Source organism: Artemia sp. Qi Xiang Cuo, chromosome 5 (assembly GCF_049724085.1).
Source record: "Artemia sp. Qi Xiang Cuo chromosome 5, ASM4972408v1, whole genome shotgun sequence".
In the NCBI taxonomy this organism is placed as follows: Eukaryota; Metazoa; Arthropoda; class Branchiopoda; order Anostraca; family Artemiidae; genus Artemia; species Artemia sp. Qi Xiang Cuo.
In genome coordinates, this window is record NC_142798.1 from 39118192 (window position 1) to 39139799 (window position 21608).

Genomic DNA, 21608 nt, shown 5'->3' on the forward strand with positions numbered 1-21608 from the left:
CTTGTCTACCCGTAAAAAAAACCGAATGTCGCTTATGTTTATACTTGTTTAAATGTTCTCCCGAACATTTGCATCTCGGTCCGGCTTTGTATAATGGTTCAGATAGGGAATGATCATATTGAATTATATTTATATACAGTGGGGGAAATATACCATAAAACTCCTAATGAATTGCCTTAACCAAGCTTCCTATACACAAAGATTTATCACTTTGGCTGGTCCCACAGTTGACCGAAAAGAGGAGCACGACCTTAATCATGATCCCCGCTTGGTAATCTATCCAACAGTGTAGATCACTTAAAGTCACCATCTTAGTTTACAACATGGTTTAATGTAATACAAGCATATATATATATATATATATATATATATATATATATATATATATATATATATATATATATATATATATATATATATATATATATATATATATATATATATATATATATATATATATATATATATATATATATATATATATATATATATATATATATATATATATATTACCTGAGGCTTTCCTCCACGAAGCTCATAAACGGTTATATGGCCATTCTTAGCTCCAACGGCAATGCGTCTTGTAGATGCACAGTGACTCACTTGACTGAAGCGACAGACAGCGGGGAAGACTTCCTGCAGTCCCTTTACTTTTAAATGACTGGGCTCAACACAGAGTAGGATAATATCAACAACTTCAACGAGGAGGTGACTAATGTCAGCTGGCATTTTATCGATAAGCTGTTCTACAACCCGAAGAATCTCGTGGCGGCTGAAGTAAAGAACGAGGCTTGCCATGGGGGAACCTGGATTTTGAGGATTCTGTTGAGTTGAGTTGTAGCGAGCAACCTAAGAATATTAAGTTAGGAATCATTTGCTATAATTACACAGTTATTAGTTTTTAACGCACAAATTACATAATAATGAGCTATAATTAGCTAGGAAACATAAAAAAAAGTGAAAAAGGGTAAGAATTCACCTAATACATAATAGTACGAAATATAAATGAGAAAAAAAAAGAGAATAAATAAATTAAGTACACTAAACCCGATCGGTTTAACGTCGATAAATGAAACTTGGACAAGTTTAATATATAAAGAAGTGCATACACTCCAATAGTGCACCAAATAATATTAATGTACTACTATATCTATCTTAGTCCAAGTTGGGCACCAACTCGATAACTACCCTTAGCAAGTTAGAGATTAGCCCTGGTATAATTTTTCAAATTATTATTTTACAAGTCTGGAAGATCAACGAATTTTTAATCTAATTTGTAAACTACGAATGCCGAAATTAGGTAATCTAAATACAATTCACAGAAAATTAACACAAAAGTTGCCCAATTGACCGTCAACAAATTGAATAAAAATAGTCCTTTATAGATGGACAGAAAGATAGATAAGTTTAATTTTCAAAATGCGAATTATAGGGCAATAAATAATTCAACCTCCCAACTAGGAATACAACCTCGAAAACTGGACAATGAAACAAAGTAAGTTTTATTACTTTGTAAATTACTTATTACTGTAAAGTACGTATTACTTATTACTATAAGTAAATTCTTAGATAAAAAAATTTATATTCTTGTAATCTAAAAAGTAACAAACAATACAGTCTACGGGCTGTATGTCTATAGCATACAGTCTGACCATATAGACAAATCATCTATACCATAAGTGGAGTCAGGCCAGAAAAACGAAAAATTCAATTCGATACTTGTTTTACTAGCCGTGCTGGCAGGAGGATTCTATTATAAGGAGTTCTATTCTATTCTATTATAAGACCAAAGCCCCACTGATTTTAGAAGAGACTCAAAATCAGTAGGCACAATTTCTATTTAATTGATTTGAAGCGCAAATCCGTTTCTAATAGAGCTGTACTTCACAGCAATCTATCATAAAAATTTTCAGTCGTCAGATTCATGATTCATAGCCTAGTACACCTGCGCTACGTATCATTTCGGGCCTGCGTTAAGAAAAAGGGTAAGCGAGATGATCAGTCAGTCACTCGGCATAATAAGTCAATGATATAATTTGATTTATTGAATTTTTATTCGGCCTATTAATTTATTTTTCCATGAGTTTCCATCTATCTGGTGCACAAAACCGGAAGAAAGCAGCTACTAAGGCTGCCGAAACTCCAAAAATTCTTTTGCAAAGTCAGACTGCGCTAAAATCAGCGAAGTAAGTATATTTTCTACATGGAAAAAAGAAAAAAAAAAGAAAAAAAAAGAATGGAAAGCATTATGCACTTTTTCTCCTTCACATGTGTCAATGCTTTTAACTTGTAGGCTATTACACTATAACTTTACCTATCACCACAGACTATGGAATGCTTATTTAGTAGAATAACAGAAAACAAACACTTTTGTAATGAAAGTAATGAGCAAAATAAAAAATTGAAACGAACAAAAATTATCACTCCCAAATCCTTGCCGTTGTAAAATTGACAAGCGTTTTACTGAAAGGCAAAAATAAAACCTCTGATTGCAATGAGCTTAATTTCTAAAGGATAATTTCCTGATGGATAATGGATAATTTTAGCTTTCAATTTCATGTAGAATGTAGATATTTTTCAGTCTGACCCAAAAGTCAACAAAAGTCGATTTCGATGTAACTGCAGCAGACGTCAGGAATTAAGCTTTTAGCTAGAGAGACTATGGCTACTGTTGATCTAAATCGAAACTATACCTTTTAATCAGTAAGAAATGGTAAATATACTGTATCAAACAAACTAAAAGAGAAATAAAAATGATCAAGAAAGTAGAGTCACATATTACTAGGTACTCTGATGTGGATGATGCTTCTACCTTTCTTTTGTACGTGTGGTTGAATTTATCTCTTTTCTTCTCTGATGATAAAAAAAAGGAAGAATTCTTAAAAGTAGATGGAAAACTGAAAAAGGGAAGAACTAATTCCAATCATGGATTCAGAAAACTTCAATACTTTATAAAAAAAACATTCTGAAAAAGAAACCATTGAGATTTCTTTACCAAGTTCACTGAAAAAAAAAGGTAAGGTTAACACGGTGAATTCTGTAAATGTGGTCCCAGATATTTGAACCAAAAGGTAGTGCCTGTGTCATAACACTCTTTTCATGTCTATTTTACTGATTTGGTTTTAATATGCAGACAGATTTACAAGGCGTTGACAAATGAGAAGGGTTTTACCGTCGCAAATGAAGAAAAATCCGTCCTACTTAATGTAGGTGTTCAAACATCGAACGTTTAAAGATACTTTTGAAACGTCAACGTTCACAGCGTTAGGTCTCATTATGAGGAGGCACTTATACCATTTATGATAGATGAGTATGACCTTCGTAGCATTTTATGATAGCGAAAATGCCGGGTGGAAAGACGAGTGGGCTTTGAATGCAAATAATAAAATATTTGAAGATTTTCACGAGTTTACCTATAGTTTCTTACATCCTTCGCCTTTTTTAAACTTAAGCCCCCCTCCTTTCCTTTTGAGTACCTGACTATGCAGTATACAGTCTATTTCATTTTATGGCTTTGAAAACGCTATTATACTACACTCGAATGCTCAGGGATAATACAGCAATTTGATTCCCACCTTATTATTTAGCTTTTGCCCAAATAAGAGTTTGTTACGTGCACGACTAACATAAATAACTACTGAATTTATTCAGTATTAGTGCAAATAGGATAAAGCAACTATCTATTAATTTTCATTAACATATAAAAGTAGAATGTAAATCTAAAATCAGTTTCCCTGCTAGAAATTACCTAAACCAAGAGAAACACTTCGTAATCTACTTTGCGTGTAGTTTTAGAAAAGAGAAAACGGCAAGAATAAAAAGAAAAAGCGAACCTCTTTGGCCATAGATGTAATAAAAACAGCTGGCCTAGCAGTTGCAATAAGTGTCAGTGCATGTCGAGAGGTACGGGAAGAATCAGCACTTGGAGGCAAGGGCAGTCCATAACTCATACTATCAAAAGAAAATTTAACTGAATTCAGTAGGATCAAAGCTGAGCATCAGAAAAACAATATCAGCTTGCATCAAACTATTGATTAAACCAACAATGTGTGAACATTATCATAAATAATAAACTGTTCATTATGCAAAACTTCATACAAATATATATACTGGAGCAAAACAAGTCCTTCACACGTCAGCATTTAACAAAACATTCTCAAAAATAAATAACCAGAATATAATGCTACTTTATCATCATAAATTAACGGAATTAGATATTAAAGAAGTGGGGACATCTTTTCTACAAAAATGGAAATTCACCAAAAATAAGAAATTAAACACAAGTCATGAAAGAACCTTTGCGGAACTTCCATGAACTCAGGTCAAGGATCTGAAATTCTTTTATTTCTCTGTCTATATTTACTTTAAATCTACTTTTAAGTTCATGCTTGTTAAAAAAAAAATAGTTTCGCATATACTCTTGCAACTAAAGACAGGTATTGTGCAGACAGTCAAATATCAGATTATGAATGTCCAGTTTTTACACTCTTCATGGGGAAAAAGTACTCGTTTCTATGGACTAAATTCTAGTAACCTGAAATTTTATTAAAATTTAGTAACCGGATCAAAATAAATTTTTTCTAAATTTTACTATTTTTGTTAAAGTAGTATAATAATTTTATAACTATATATTTTATGACTAGATTATATAATTGGATAAATTTTACTAAATTATAGTAATCTGAAATCGTTCCTATGGAATTATATTTTAGTAACCTGAAAATGCTTTATTTCGAACGTTATCCTTTACCTGTGTTTTTTTTGGTAAGTTATTTTTCTCCAGTCCTTTTAATCTTAATCTTTAAATGTAATACGACAATCTTCCTATCATTCCACAGCTGAGATTTAATTTTATACATCTAGCAAACAATGTTTTTGGTGTTTGCATTGCAGTTTTTTAAAGACTGAAAAGTAAGCTGAAAATACTTCAGAAATATGCGGAAAAATTGATGAAATCGTGTTTTTCGTACCGAAGGAATTCCGCATTTTTCCTTTCTTTTTTATTTCTTCCCGGGGGAAAAAACTCTATTCCAGTTTTAAGTAGCTAAGGCGATCGTGCCGACAAGAACCACCGTATCCCACCATTTCATGGCGCAAAAAAAACAAACAAAAAAAAAAACACAGGTTTGATACTTATAGAATATCAGAGGAAATTACTCCATGCGGTGGCACATTCATACGTTTAAGCCACCATCTAACAAAATAAACATCGAACCAAAAGGGAGAAAGTTTTGGTATAGAAAGGGAGAAAGGGAGAACGTGTATAAAATATACGTAGTTAATCTGGAGTTGACATACATGGTTATTTATCTATTCTGATAAGCTTACCTTAACGCATATACTGATAGTTTTTTAGTCATTTTTGTACTTTTAAAACAGACAAAAGCTAAACAAAAATTTTTTTTCAAATAAAAGTGAAGTGCAACGTTAAAACTTAAAACAATTTGAAATTATCGTCTAAAGAAGGGCTGCCACTCCAAAATCTCCCCCTTCTTTAAATTTAGCTTATAACTCATTGACAGCATGATTAGCATCTATAATATATTGAAACTTCAATTGAAAACAAAGAATTCTATATATCAAAGTTATCTATTTACTTACATTACTTATAAAAACTCACTAATATATTATAATGCAATTCTACGGTGGTGACAGTTTTTCCACAAATTATTATTCTAGCCAGCATTTTTTAAAGAAAGCGCTATAGAAAAATAATGTTAAACCTTATTTTATATAACCTTAGGCATTAAAGATTATCCTAACGGAAGTTAACAGAGGATGGATCATTCCTTTTCGCAAGATTCTCTTTGTAGAATTTTAAAATAGAATCAAATAATCTACCAAGAATACAACTACCACAAATCAGTCTCAATAAATGAATGAAACCCAAAACAAACAGATATTAAAATAAGTAAGAGTCAAACTCAAAACGAGCAGAAATTAATATGAGTTGGGTTCTAAACTCCAAGCTTTCTAAAAGCCAGAATATAATTTGTACTTTATTGAAAAAAATTCAAATGAATTTACTGAAAAAAATATATATCTGCATTGTCAGTTTAATATACTTAAAATCTTAATTGATTTCTTTAAGTTAGAAAAGTGAAAACATTTGAAAGATTTTTTTTTTCAGTCAAGTGCCACCACTTTAATTAAGGTGTGTGGACCTAAATAGCCGTAAACATGATGGTCATCAACATATTACAAAACATACAGCATATAAAACAAAATAAAACACAGAGTTGCCGGAAAACAAAACAAAAACAAAGTGAGAGAATACACAGTGATTCAACTGTTATCACCCTATCTTACATGAAAATTCTACGTCTTCACAAGCGGAGATGCATAAACATGCATACGCAAATTACAACTAAACGACTATCATCCTAAGCGAATACATCCTAAATACCATCCTAAACGAATACAACTAAACTAAAAGAATACCATCCAAAACAGGAAAATCAAAGAAAGGAAGGACAAGAAAATTCAATTGGAAGCGTCAATCCACTCACTTTTGACAGAACGTCAAATTCTTACGTCTATTTCTGCAACAAGAATTAACCAATCACAAACAATTGATCACAGACCACTTTTGACAGAACGTTAAATTCTTACGTCTGTTTCTGCTACACGAATTAACCAATCACAAACAATTGATCACAAACAACTTTTGACAGAACGTCAAATTCTTACGTCTGTTTCTGCTACACGAATTAACCAATCACAAACAACTTTTGACGGAACGTTTAATTCTTACGTCTGTTTCTGCTACACGAATTAACCAATCACAAACAATTGATCAGAAACAACTTTCGACAGTACGTCGAATTCTTACGTATGTTTCTGCTAAATGAATTAACCAATCACAAACAATTGATCACAAACAACTTTTGACAGAACGTCAAATTCTTACGTCTGTTTCTGCAACAAGAATTAACCAATCACAAACAATTGATCACAAACAACTTTTGACAGAACGTCAAATTCTTACGTCTGTTTCTGCTACACGAATGAACCAATCAAAAACAATTGATCACAAACAACTTTTGACAGAACGTTAAATTCTTACGTCTGTTTCTGCAACACGAATTAAGCCAATCACAAACAATTGATCACAAACAACTTTTGACAGAACGTCAGATTCTTACGGCTGTTTCTGCTACACGAATTAACCAATCACAAACAATTGATCACAAACAACTTTTGACAGAACGTCAAATTCTTACGTCTGTTTCTGCTACACGAATTAACCAATCACAAACAACTTTTGACGGAACGTTTAATTCTTACGTCTGTTTCTGCTACACGAATTAACCAATCACAAACAATTGATCAGAAACAACTTTCGACAGTACGTCGAATTCTTACGTATGTTTCTGCTAAATGAATTAACCAATCACAAACAATTGATCACAAACAACTTTTGACAGAACGTTAAATTCTTACGTCTGTTTCTGCAACAAGAATTAACCAATCACAAACAATTGATCACAAACAACTTTTGACAGAACGTCAAATTCTTACGTCTGTTTCTGCTACACGAATGAACCAATCAAAAACAATTGATCACAAACAACTTTTGACAGAACGTCAGATTCTTACGGCTGTTTCTGCTACACGAATTAACCAGTCACAAACAATTGATCACAAACAGCTTTTGACAGAACAATAAATTTTTACGTCTGTTTCTGCTACACGAATTAACCAATCACAAAAAATTAATTCAAACTGAATGTTTCAATTACAAATTGAAATTGAAGTTCATTTTTTTAATTGATCAAAATTCTGATTCAATAAAATCTTTAATCGAGTTTTAACAAGGTAAAAACTTGGTCCAAGTAAAAAAGGAACAAAATCAAAGGATTCCATTGAAACTGGTTCAGTGTTTTCATACTGGTGTAAACATCAGGAGTAAAAGCACTGAACTAATGTCTAGTACACACTCTTTTCCATAACATCATAACATAGATTCCACTTACCCGACTGGTCTCGAGAGTTTGATTGTTTATAAACAAAAGCTGCATCTTTCCTGCACTCATCATAACTAACAGACTGCAAAACAATCATTTTCTGCTTTGAATTGGTTCTCTAGATTCAAGAATACTTTATACACATTTTTAATGTACTTTACTCTGTGCTTTATTCAGCAAAAAAAAAAAAAAAAAAAAAAAAAAAAAAAAAAAAAAATCTACCTAGGAACAAGTTTCTCAGCTTCGCAACAGAGATCAAGGAGGGCAATTAACACACGTGAGACATCTAGGTGTGGTTCCCATACCGTAAATCCCCGACCAATCAAATCAACAGCAGCTCTCCTCAGCGGTGTATGTGGCGGTAGTTTGGGCGTAGAAGGAGCCAAGAGAAGATAAGTCAATGCTTTGCCTGTAAAAAAAAAGCTAGACTTATTCTAAGACAATGCGTGCTTTGATACGATAAATTGAGAATTTAAGCATATTCCTAAAAAAAAAAAAAAAAAAAAAAAAAAATTTTCATGTTATGATGTTTCATAGGCAGGAATGTCCGCCCCCCTCCATCCAAATCCTGATGTTTATCGAATTTCTGTTCGTTTCTTATTCATTTGATAACATAAAATTTGTTTTGTATTTTTGACACTGCAGAAAAAAAAAACAAAAAAAAAAAATTATACGTACATGCCTGTTCAGAGGGTAGGCTTGAACGCTCATCGTTTTGAAATTAACCACATTTGCACTATTGTTTTAGTACAATTTTACGCTTCACACCGACTAAGGTTTTTTTTTCATATTTCCTTTTTGGATTTTAGTAGACAATATTTGGTTTTCCAGTTATTTTTCAAACTTTTGTTTTTGTTTTTTTTTCGAAAGAAAAAAAAAGAATCAGTATTTAAAATTTGTCAAGTAAACTTTACCATTCGTCACATGAATTATTAACATAAGTTATGCAGCTAATGAGAGTACTAAGAAAAATGACAACAGGAAATTTCAACAAAATCTGATGTTAAGCTTATAAAGGAAAACAAAAAATGTGCTACTTACAAAGCTAGGGTAATCATACGAAAAGCCAAAGAAACCAATCAAATACTTCATAATTGCACAAGTTCTGATATTCAGCGTGAAAACTTATCATTATGATCCTGATTTGAAATAATATTGAAATAATGGATTAGGGGTAGATAAAGAGGTTGCAAAGATGAAAGGTAATATTCTACGTGATCAAGAGATACAGATTTGGCAGTATGAAAGAAACCTATCTGATTCCCTGCGCCTTTACGTGTCGGTGGAGGAGACATGGGGTGAAGGGATGTTTGAGGTGAATTTAAAAAAGAGGAATTGAAGTATATAATCGCATCGAGGGGGAATTTTTTACTACTTGGGGTAAGACAGACGCATTTAGGGAGGAGCAGGGGACAAAATGGTCTTAACTTCTGTTCGATGTGTGGAAGTTTGGAAGAGAGTATGGTCAGGTGATGTATGAGTGTGTAGAATTGAGTGAGTTGAGAGATGAAGTATATGGAAAGTCTGAGATTTATGGTAGATGGGTGGTGAATTTAATGAGAGATGATTGTTCTGCAAGTATTAAAAATTTGGGACGATTTCTCAGGTTGGCAATGGGGCACATTAAGTGGATTTTTGTAATTTGTGTTTCTCTTAGTTCTATGTGATGGTTATGTTATGTTTATGTAATGACGGTTATTCAAAAGAGAATTTCCTTCTTGTTTTGTATTGCCATGGCCCTTTAAGGAATTTTAATACAATCAAACTTACTTACTTACTATTATCCTGAAACGTACCGACCTGGCAACCCCATCTATTTTTAAAGGTCTTATTAAGTAATATTATTCATCAGCTTTTATTTTGGAATTTTTCAATACCTTTACTGGGCGTTGTTTTTCCTTTATCTTAATATTTGCGAAAGTCAGTGGAATTAATAAACTAATTAGTTAATCCGCATGAAAATACTCAATAGGAATATGATGAATGGAAACATAATTTCAAAAATAATACTGTGAACTTTCACCAGCCTTCTGCATTACACATTATATAATCGACACATACCTCTGCTAGAAATAGAAAGAACTAGTAATTAAGTCTATTTTGAATAGAATAACAAACTAAAAATGAATTGAAGGAGTATTCTCTCCAAGAGCATAAAAAAGCACTAGCTTCAAAGAAGTAAAGCAGCACTCAATTTAATAGAAGAACTATTACTTAATTTCTAGGAAACTAACAAAGCCATTGAGCAACTTCTTCCTAGACTTATAACTGGACTGAGAGCTTCTAGATAGCTCTGCTGACTTATTTCTAAAAATCTGTTTACGTTTCTAGTTTTTCTTATGCCCTTTTTCTGAAAAAAAAAGAAAAAAAAGAAAACATTTGCATAGCTCTAATTGGATGCTTGAAATGAAAAGTTGGATTTTTTAGAAAAATCTTAGTTCGTCTTATATTATTGTTTTATTTTTATTAATTTCTTTTAGTTCTTAGTTGGTCTTTTTTTCTTTTTTAAGCGTGTGTTGCCTTAATTTTCCGTTAGTTTCGTTTATTTCACTTTGATTTACTTTTTTAGCTACTCTGTTTGTTTTTACTCTTTGTCTCTTTGCATTATGTAGTTACCCTTATTTAAAACTGAGGCAGAAGGATGACAGTTTTTTTTAACTTTTCTTCATTTTGCTGTCGAAAAATTCCCGATTTCTACTTTTTCCATACCTTAGTTTTTAAAAAACATGATTTGTTATGCAATAAAAAAACTACGGTAAAACTGCATAATCTTTATTCTATTGAATGAATGTACCCCTCGTTCTCCGTGTTGGAGACTTCTTTTCCTCACCCACAATCTTAATTTTCAAATCTTAATTGTAGCCTGTAGTTTTAGACACCAACACTAAAAGAAAAGAATCTGAAAATGAGCAAAATCCGGGTATAACAACTCACTTGTAGCCCGCGCAAGGGAGTAATTTGATCCACCAAAACCTTCAATTGCACCACCACTAGCGCCATCTAATCTTCCACGTACAGACTCAGAATCCTGTCCAAATTCGGCTCCTAGTACACCAAGAAGTATGATGGCCGTGGCTTGACGACGACGAAGCTCAGCAGAACGTGATGGCTTTCGGTTTGCGCTTTCTGTAAAAGCCAAACAATATATAAAGCATGTTCTGACCATGTTAATAATTAATTTTAATTAATTTGTGTTACTAAAATCCCAGGTACATCTTAAATAATAACAAAACAAGTTCCATCTGTTTGTTACAAGCCCTCCTAAGCATAGAAAAAATTAATTATCTTATTGTCTGAGTCCAGTCTTGAAAAGTATGTTGAATCTAGATTTTATTGTACAAAATATATACTTTCAAGCAGTTTAACTTGTTATGTAGTACCAAAAAAAGCGGTTTGCTTTTTTATAATTCTTTTTACGAATTTAGAACTTCTAAAAGACTAAATTTAGTACTCCCTTAAGATAAAAAAAAAAAAAAAAAAAAAAAAAAAAAAAAAAAAAAAAAAATCAAATTCAAATCTAATGAAAGTTTAACTTACAAGATGTTATTTTAAAAGGATTGAATAAAACATAATTGAATTGATAAAAATTGAAGGAGTCAGATACAAAATCTATCTAGTCATGATTGGTATTTTGGACCAAAATTTGTTAAAAATTTCTTAAATCATGCAATCGAATAAGGAAATTAAGTCAAAAGTTGTCCGAAACAACAAGGATCATCTAATATAAAGATTTCAAATATTCAAACATAAAATAGATCAAAGCACAAAAAGTTCAAATACAAATTTGGATAGCCAGAAGCTTTCTTTACAGGAAGCAGTTGCTCCTTGTGGTAAAAGGATACTTGTGGCTCGATTTATTTTAGTTTTGTGGGCTGGACGTCTTGAATTACCTATTTGACATTTGAAGTGTGAGTTCACGCATTTTCAGCAACTGCTAACAGGACACGTTCAATCGCTCAGTTTGGGAATTTTTAATTGCTCTTTTTTTTTTACACACTTTCATTCTCTACCGCCAAAATGCTTTTCAGGATTTTTTTCTGAAACTGAAGATCAGGAGATTGAAGGCTGTTGGTTGTTCTATGTACACCATGTGTTCGGTCTGATTTTTCAGTTGACATTTTATGTTCATGAGTTTGGAATGGCCTACTAGAGGCAATAAAAATAAAAACCGAGACTTGCATTTTTTAAAATAAATATAAAAAACATCTGAGTAACAAGTGTTAATCAGAACATAATTTGCACTTTACTGAAAAAATATAAATATTTTTACTTTTATAACTTTAATAAGTTAAATAATATTAACGTTTTGATTATTAAATATCAGTATATGTATTTTAGACTGACGCATATTCATTTGTATTTTTTTTCAATAAAGTGCAAATTATGTTCTGGCCCTGGGAAGGCATTGGGGTTTTGAGCCTTAATCATGTTAATTTCTGCTCGTTTTGAGTTTGACTCGGTTATTTATTGTAATTTCTGTTTGTTTTGGGTTTCATTTATTTATCGATGCTGATTTGTGGTAGTTTCACGCTTGATATATTATTTTTGCTCATTTTTGGTTTAATGGAGTTCTTTACTTTTCTTTGAAAAACTTATTTTGTGGAAAAGTTTTTTTTAATTAATTTCTGTTCGTTTTATATTCACATAGTCTTTTCAGGGAAAAAGAAAACAATTCTTCAAATTTTTTCGTTTTTTTAAGACTTTATAGTTTGGCCTGCTATTTGTATGCTGGAGAAAAATTTTCAGCAATTTTTAACAACATAAACCCTTTTAAAAATCTGGACACAAATAGTAGCGTTTAATTTAGTTTCATACCTCCTCTAGTTGACATGAAATAGAAAACTTGATACGATATAAATATAATTGTTTTTACTTTTATAACTTTAATAAGTCAAATAATATTAACATTTTGATTATTAAATATCAGTATATGTAAACTGACAATGCAAATTCATTTGCAGTTTTTTCAGTAAAGTGCAAATTATGTTCTGGCCTTGGGAAGGCATAGGGGTTTTGAGCCCTACTCATGGTAATTTCTGCTCGTTTTGAGTTAGACTCAGTTATTTATTGTAATTTCAGTTCGTTTTTGTTTCATTTATTTATCGATGCTGATTTGTGGTAGTTTCACGGTTGGTAGATTATTTTATTTTTGCTCATTTTTGGTTTAATGGAGTTCTTAACTTTTCTTTGAAAAACTTATCTTGTGAAAAAAGTTTATTTTAATTAATTTCTTTTCGTTTTATATTGACATAGTCTTTTCAGGGAAGAAGAAAATAATTCATTAAATCTTTTCGTTTTTTTAAGACTTTATAGTTTTGTCTGCTATTTGTATGCTGGAGAACAATTTTCAGCAATTTTTAACAGCACACACCCTTTTAAAAATCTGGACACGAATAGTAGTGTTTAATTTAGTTTTATACCTCCTCTAGTTAACCTGAAATAGAAAACCTGATACCATTCGCAAAGAAAATCTGTTTACTTTCTTTGATAGCTTGGATACACTTATGCTATTTTGATTTGGTTAAATTTTAAGAGCAGAAGTAGCCCCGAAAGTTTGAGCATAATACTCTCAGTCGTTCTTGGGATACTGCTGAGATGTCTTATTGGGAATTAGCATTAGCACAGTGCATTTTGATTTAATCTCGAGGCAACACTTAGTTTTTAAACATAATGGGCAAATTGGAGGGTGGGCTTGAGAGGGAACTAGTTGCCTCCATAACTTTCGACTATGAAAAAGGGAATTAGTCCTTTATAATTTCAATCGAATGAGCCCTTTTCGAAGTTTCTAAGACAACTCCTTCAAAACGCAGTGTCCTGGTCTAAACAAAAAAAAAAAGAAAAAAATAATAATACATTGTACCCACATCGATCTTACTATAAAACTTTCAAGCCTTCCAATCACTTTCGACTATTAAAAAGGGCACTAGCCCTTTCAATTTCCAATTGAAAGAGCCCTTTCTGAGTTTTTATGACAAAGTTTTCTATAAACACCTTATATGCCCCCCGGGCATAAATTACAACCCATGCCCTGAGGGCTGTGAGGGGGTTGTCATCCTCAAAGACCTAATTTCCAGAACTTTCAGCTACATTAAGCAAAATGGCTATCTCAAAATTTTGATTGAATGTGTTTGGGGAAATGGTGGGCGTGAGAGGGCCGTTAGTACTTACAACCCTTGCACTGAGGGCTAGGGGGGGGGGTGTCACCCTCAAAGACTTAATTTCCAGAACTTTCAACGATGTTGAACAAAATGGCTACCTCAAAATTTTGACTGGATGTGTTTGGGGAAATGGTGGGCGTGAGAAGGGGGTTACTTGCCATCCAATCACTTTCGACTGATACAAAAGGGCACTAGCCGCTTTAATTTCCAATCGAATGCTTCCTTTTTGAAGTTTCTACGACAACGCTTTCTATAAAAAAAAAACAACTTATATGCCCCCATGGCATAGCTTACAACCCTTGCCCTGAGGGCTGTGGGGGAGTGTAATCCTCAAAACATAACTTCCGTACTTTTTAACTGCGTCGAACCAAATGGCTGTCTCAAAATTTTGATTGGATGTGTTTGGGGAAATGGTGGGTATGAGAGGACTGTTAGTTATCCTCCAATCACTTTCGACTATTAAAAAGAGCAAAATCCCTTCTAATTTCCAATCGAATGAGTCCTTTTTGAAGTTTCAACAACATCACTATCTAAAAAAACCGTTTATGCCCCCAGGGCATAACTTACGACCCTTGGCCCGAAGGCTCTGAGGGGGTTATCATCCTCAAAAACCTAATTTCTAAAACTTTTAACTACGTTGAACAAAATGTCGATCTAAAAATTTTGATTGGATGTGTTTGGGGAAAAGGTGGGTGTTAGAGGGGGGTTAGTTGCCCTCAAACCACTTTTGATTATTGAAAAGGGCACCAACCTTTTTAATTCCCAATCAAACGAGCCCTTTTTCATGTTTCTACGACAAAGCTTTCAATAAAAACCTTATATGCCCCCAGGGCATAACTTACAACCCTTACCCTGAGGGCTGTGGTGGGAATGTCATCCTCTTAGATATAATTTCCGGACCTTTCAACTACTTTGAACAAAATAGGTATCTCAAAATTTTGATTGGATGTGTTTGGATAAATGGTGGGCGTGGAGGGGGTGTTAGTTGCCTTCCAATCACTTTCGACTATTAAAAAGGGCACTATCCATTTCAATTTCCAATCAAATGAGCCCTTTTTGAAGTTTCTAAGACAACGCGTTCTATAAAAAACCTCATATACCCCCAGGGCATAACTTACAACCCTTGCCCTGAGGGCTGTGGGGGAGGGGGTTGTCATCCTCAAAGACCTAATTTCAAGAACTTTCAACTACGTTGAAGAAAATGACTATCTCAAAATTTTGTTTGGTTGTGTTTGGGGGAAAAGGTTGGCGTTAGTTGCCCCCCTATCATTTTCGACTAATAAAAACGGCACTAGCCCTTTTAATTTCCAATCGAATGAGCCTTTTTTGACCATTTTTCGACAAAGCTTTCTATAAAAACCAACCTTTTATGCACCTAGGGTACAGCTGACAACCTTGACTCTGAGGGCTGTTGGGGAATGCCCATCTTGAAAACTTCATTTATATCTGGAAATAAACTACTCTAAACAAAATGGCTATCTCAAAATTTTTATTGGATGTGTTTGGGGAAAAGATGGGCGTAGAAGGGGTATTAGTTGCAATCCAATACCTTTCGACTACTAAAAAGGGCAAAAGCCACTCCAATGTTCAATCGAATGAGCTCTTTTCGAAGTTTCTACGACAACCCCTTCGATACGAAGTGCCCTGGTCTAAGACCAAGACATAAAAAAAAAACAAAAAATAAATAATACATTGTGCTAACATCGTTCTTTACTTAGGAAGCACTATTGCGCTGCATTTGATATGTACTCTTGATTCAATTACTTTTCAATCTAACTTCAACACAATTTTTAGTAAATTTCCAACAAGTAAACTTATCTTGACAAGCCAAAACAGTAGAATTTTCATTACAGCAATGACGGTTTCCTCACAACATTTTTGTTATTGATTATAATAGTAAAAGAGTACCTTCAATAATAAAAACAGGTAGCAAGATTTTCGAAACTTAAAAGGTTTTTAGCATTGTACGAGATACTTTTTCACTGATACTTTCCTTCCAGACTGGACAAAATAGCCTTTCGACAGTTCAACTAAAATGTTGACGCTTATTTACCAATCAAAAGGCTTTCCGCACCAGCAGTCCACGTCCCTAGTTTGCATGAGTAACTCTTGCAAAACATATATTTTTAGTAAATAGATATATTTGAACAAATATCTGAACCCCCTTAAATATCCTGACGAGGATAGGCTCGGTACAAAAGACTTGAGCTGCTTAGGTGTTGTGAAATGGTTTGGGGTTCTAATCTGTCATAACCGCCTTCTTCAATCTCTATCCCCAGAAGGAAATCCTATTTAATATTCCTCATAATGACATCTGGGTGGACAATTCACTAGTTTGAATGACCACTGGCCCACTTTGGCTCTTCAATTATGTAGACTGAAAATTCTTGGATGATTCGAAATTAAAAAGAAATGAGGCGCAACATACCTATCTTACTGGTACTCATCGAGTCACTACACATATTGGGCGTGTTTGTTTTTGTCAAGACTTAAATCGTCGTTGCACCACATCACCACGATTCCACAAAATGGACTCAGGTCACTTCTATACCAGGGAGAACCTGGCTTGCTTTTGCACCCGGTGAGTGCTTAGCTCGCTTTTGCATCAAATAAGGACTTCAGACATTTTTGCATCGAGTTAGGCCTTACACGTTTCAGCACCGAGTCAGGCTTAGCTTATTTGTACATCAAATCAGGGATTAGCTCGCTTTTACGCTGAGTTAGTTCGAATCATGGACTTGCTCGTTCTAGTCCGGGTTCAGGACTTAGCTCTTTTTGATTTGAGTTAGTTAGTGGCTTCGACTTAGCTCGTTGTTACACTGAGATTGAGAATACTTGCATACTTGACCCCTTGTGCTTATGGCGGTGGGTTAGCCCTCCCTTGGAGACTCACTTTTGGACCTTAAAATTGTCCTGAATGAAACGAAACTTTTTTTTATTCAAGATCGTGGGAGGTTATTGGGGTGCTCGGGGGCACGAGAGGAGGATGGGTAGCCATCCAATTACTTTCAGCCCTGTAAAAAGGCAATATAAATTTCAATTTTCAATCTCCTCTATACCACCCAGAAAACAAAACAAGGGAGGACTCTGGGTTTTTCAAATTGCAGAAAAAAAACCATTCAAATACGGCACAAAACACGCATCATTTCCAGTAAAATACAACCGATACTCTAGCCTGGGTGGGGGACTTTGAGGGGGGAAAGCAGAAAATGGGGAAAAAAACGTCCTTTTAAAATAGTGAAAAAATCTAATGAATTTATTTCAAGAAATAGTTTGCTTTTTCCAAGGAAGCTTTATTGTTATTTTAATTTTGTTGGATGTTATAACACAAATACCACTCAAAACAAATTTCACTTTCCGTAAAAGTGCAATTGAAAATCTAGCCTCTAGGAGCTTGAGGGGCCGGCACCTCAATCTTATTAGTACAGTAGTAATTTCTATTTTCTTGAAGCTTGACTATAATTATTTTTAAGTTATTCTCGGTTGATGTCTCTTCAATTTATCCACAAATTGACGTATTCTGTGTTTTGAGTTTGAATTATAGTATGGTTAATACGCCTTGTTACAGTTTTTAATATAACACTTTGCTTTTCACTGATTTTTAAGTTAAAACAAAAAATAATTTATGTAAAGATAAAGCACTAATTTAATTTTACAATTTGTTGAACTACTACTAAAAGTTTTGTCGCAACTTTGTTTCTTTTTTTGCTTCGATTAATAATTTGTTAGAAAAAAATCACCACTTAGAGATCATTTTTCCTTCCGTTTTATATAATTTTTTTTCTTTGCTTTACATGATTACTTTATGTCAAATGACATCTCCTCACGATAAGTCGAAGTGCCCTTTCATTTATTGATAAGCTCTTAAAGACATATGCGACCAGTCTTTGACCTCAGCGAAAGGTATTTTCTTTTTAGATAAATCAGATTTAAAGTAAGGCAAGATCAGTCAATAGATTAATGAATAAGATAAAAATAAAAACCAAACCTTCTTCATCCTCTGGATCTTCAAGTTCTTCGTCTTCATTTGACTGAGGATATGCTGTAATGGGAGTTTGGCCTGCTTCCAAGCTAACTGTACTACTAACTGGCACTTGTCCAGACCCAACAACTGATGCTCCTAAAGAAGAAAATTATTTAAACAAATCTCAAAAGGACATGATTTTATTGTATGTTTAAATTCAAACTCCCAAGTATGCTTGGTTGTAGACCAATCGTATGCTGAGAGCGGTTTTGCCGAACCTGTTTTTCAAAATTCCAAGAAAAATAGGTTTGAAAATTATGACATTTATATCTCAGAATCGGTTATAGCTAGAGCACTGATTTTTGTTTTAAAATTAAGCAGAAAAATTGCATACATTGCTGTGCTTGTTTTTATTGGCCTGAGGTGAACTGTTTGTGAGATAAAAGGGAATAAACATCAATTTCGGCAAAACCACATAAAAATTCAGGAACATAGGCGAGATGCGGCAAAACGTATTTCATCTGATAGACACATTTTAATTCCGACCATTAACTTGAAGTTTTAAAATAAAATATAGCAAAAGATCCACGGGAGGTCTTACTTAGCAACAAGCTCTTTGGAATTTCAAGTTTTAATATTTAGAGGCAGAGGCTGCTTCGGGACAATCTGCGATTTCAGCTGAAGTCCTGGGTACCTCAGCTCTGTCAGAAATTCTAATAAAATTTATCACATATGCCACATGAAACGGTAAAGTGATTCTACGTCTTTAGTTTTTGCTGTTGGCTACTGAACTACTGTGCTAGACGGTAGCAACCTTTCCACACACTCACTGCTGACACATTGGGCAATGGCCTTTTTTGGCTAGCCTCTGGTTCAATCAGCGCTACAGAAGGATTAGTCCCTGAAAACGAAGTTTTATAGAACACCCTTTTGCATAGTCCTTGCTTAAACTTTAGTAACTTCACCTTTGAAAATGGCACTAAATATTACTTATAGCACTTGACGTTTTAGCGTAATCACAAAATTTCTGCTTGATCATTTGAATAATGACAAAGGGGTCACAGGCCAAACAATCAAAAGCTTTTTGTCAATTCTAGTAGCGAGAAGACTTCCTTGTACTTCAAAGACCTCTCAATGACGCTGTGAACAGCATCGACTTCCTGAATTGTGGAGTGGTCTGGCTCAGAATACTTCATTGTTATACTCTGGACGTGCGAACGATTCCTCAGTATGTCCTGCATCACATAATTCATTATTTGACAGCAAATTTTGAGGCACACATGAATCTGACCATGTAACGTTCCAGGAAAATTCCAATTAATACTGCTGTACATGCTTCTGCCACAGAATACCTAATTCAGACCTGTCTGTTTCAAAAATATCTTGGAAAATTGGCATTTTCACTCTCTTGGGCCTCATGACTAAAGGAATATCTTGCTCACCAAGATAAGAAAAATCGGCCTTTTCTTCTCCAAGGTCGCGTTAAGCAAATCTTCAGCTTTCGGCAAATTGGACCATGCTAATGCGATTCAGCAAAACTACTTTAAACAATATCCTTCGACAAACAAGAATTGGAAAATACAGACAGCTAGAGACGTCTTACAGCAATGTCAATGAGACCATTCGAATTTTTTTTTTTTTTTTAAACAATATAGCGTTTGTAACTCAGTTTCGACAAAACTGTTATATTCGGCAAATCCGCTCTCAGCAGACGCAATGTCAAGGCATAATCATTACATAACAATCGTAATTTGCTTCCTCTTTTGCAATGAGTGCGTAATTCGGTGAAGTGGATAAGCTCTCGGCCCCTGTGGTTAGTTGTTTGTAATTGTTGGTATTTATACACTTGTCGCAGTGTTCGGTATTTGAAGTGCATAAGTAGGTTGTCTAGTGATGAATACCCTGGTGCAGCACCGTATACGGTAGGTCCGTAGAACAGAGGGTTCCAATGGATACTCGAGAAATGAGGGATTTGAGGCAGTTGATGTGTTGGATTTCTTTAAAGTTTGGTTCGTCACAGGTCGAAAATAATAGACCGTTGCCTAGGGATTTGAACTGCTCTGTAGTGGGGGCTCTCAGAGGAATAGAGCATACAAAGATTTCGAATAGTCCTTTAGTGGTAATAAGCCCAAGCAATTGCTATTTCGACACTAAACTGTAGTGACTTTTCATAACCCAGCAACATTGTGGGGGGCCACAAGATTGTGAGTGTCCATTGTCGCAAAGTCTTGGAAACAGTATGCATTGGAGGATGAAGCCTGTTGGTAGCAACAAGGGATTTTATTTGGCTCTGTCGTGGGGCTCTCTGAGGAGTGGCACATGCAAAGCTTGTGATGAGTTTAGAATTGGGAGGTAATTGCGCACTATCTCGACACTTGACGTCAAATTACTAACACTGTGATGGTTGCTACCCCAGCAGCAAGTTAATGGGGCCCGGGAAGCTTCAAGTGAGTGTATAAGCGCGGTGCAAGCAGGATAGATCGTATTTACTGCGGTGAAAAATTGCCGAAGATATACGAAAAATTAGGCGTCCTTTTGTCGATCATTCTGCTCTCTTGCTTCAAGTACTGTTGCACAAGAAAGGAGAAAAACGGACATGAAGGATTGGCAACCTGTTTCCTTTCTATACTGTGACTATAGGATAACATCAAAGATCCTACCAGAAAGAGCAGGTAGGCTCACGTGGGAGATCCTCGGGGAACACCAACATAGGACCATGAATGGGAAAAACCACAACACCTTCTTAGTGTTTGGCAAAAACTACCAATAAGAAGAGATCACGCGCTACAAAAAAGAGAAAAAAAGAAAACAAAAAAAAAGGAAAGGGCTATTCACTTTCTCGCGAAGAATAGATGTTGTAATATTACCCGTAAGAAATTGATGATGAAACAAGCCTGCAGACACAGCTTGCACCGAAAGCACAGGATAGTTATATTCTTGGATTTATTATTATCATAATTCATTCATGGAGCCAGAATCACGAGAATATTTGGTTTTTTCTTAGAGAGTGATCTGAACTTGCTTGAAAAATGAGAAAATTTTCCCAATTTTGCATGTTTCTGACGTTTTCGACGTATTTTGCAATATAAAAAAAATGGGAAGTAAATTTCAAAAATACAATAAAAAAAAGAAGGAAAGAACGACCGATACTTTTAATTAGAAATAAGTTTTCAGGTTCGACCTATCACCTTTTCTGTTTTAGATGTACCAGAACTGCGACTGTCGGAGCCAAAACCTAAAATATTGGCCAGAGAATTTGGATTTTCACTTGTGCAAATAAATTTGAGAAAACGAAGATGGACCTGATGAATTACTCAAAGAAAAATGGCAACCTCGGTGTGATTAATTTTCAAAGAATATGTCTTTTTTAAAGACTACTTGTAATTGAATATCAAAAATGAATCCGATGGTGCATTTCTGAGAATCTGGTTCCTACCGTTAATAAATAAAAAAAAGGAAGAAAAGGCTGAAACATATCAAGAGACAGAGATCCCAACCTTTTGAATAGATCTGGCAATC

At 34.1% G+C, this 21608-nt stretch overlaps 1 protein-coding gene across 4 annotated transcripts in view; it reads right to left on the reverse strand.

The window, feature by feature from the left end:
- Window positions 1-21608, reverse strand: part of Rbcn-3B (WD repeat-containing protein Rbcn-3B) — a 289137-nt gene that overhangs the window by 14781 nt on the left and 252748 nt on the right. For all 4 annotated transcript variants that reach the window (XM_089089568.1, XM_089089567.1, XM_089089565.1 and 1 more), the window contains 5 exons: window positions 18114-18245; window positions 10902-11093; window positions 8190-8376; window positions 3834-3951; window positions 514-849 (listed from right to left, as the gene is read on the reverse strand). In XM_089089568.1, coding sequence (XP_088945694.1) covers window positions 514-849; window positions 3834-3951; window positions 8190-8376; window positions 10902-11093; window positions 18114-18245 — 965 coding nt within the window. The remainder of the gene's footprint in view (window positions 1-513; window positions 850-3833; window positions 3952-8189; window positions 8377-10901; window positions 11094-18113; window positions 18246-21608) is intronic.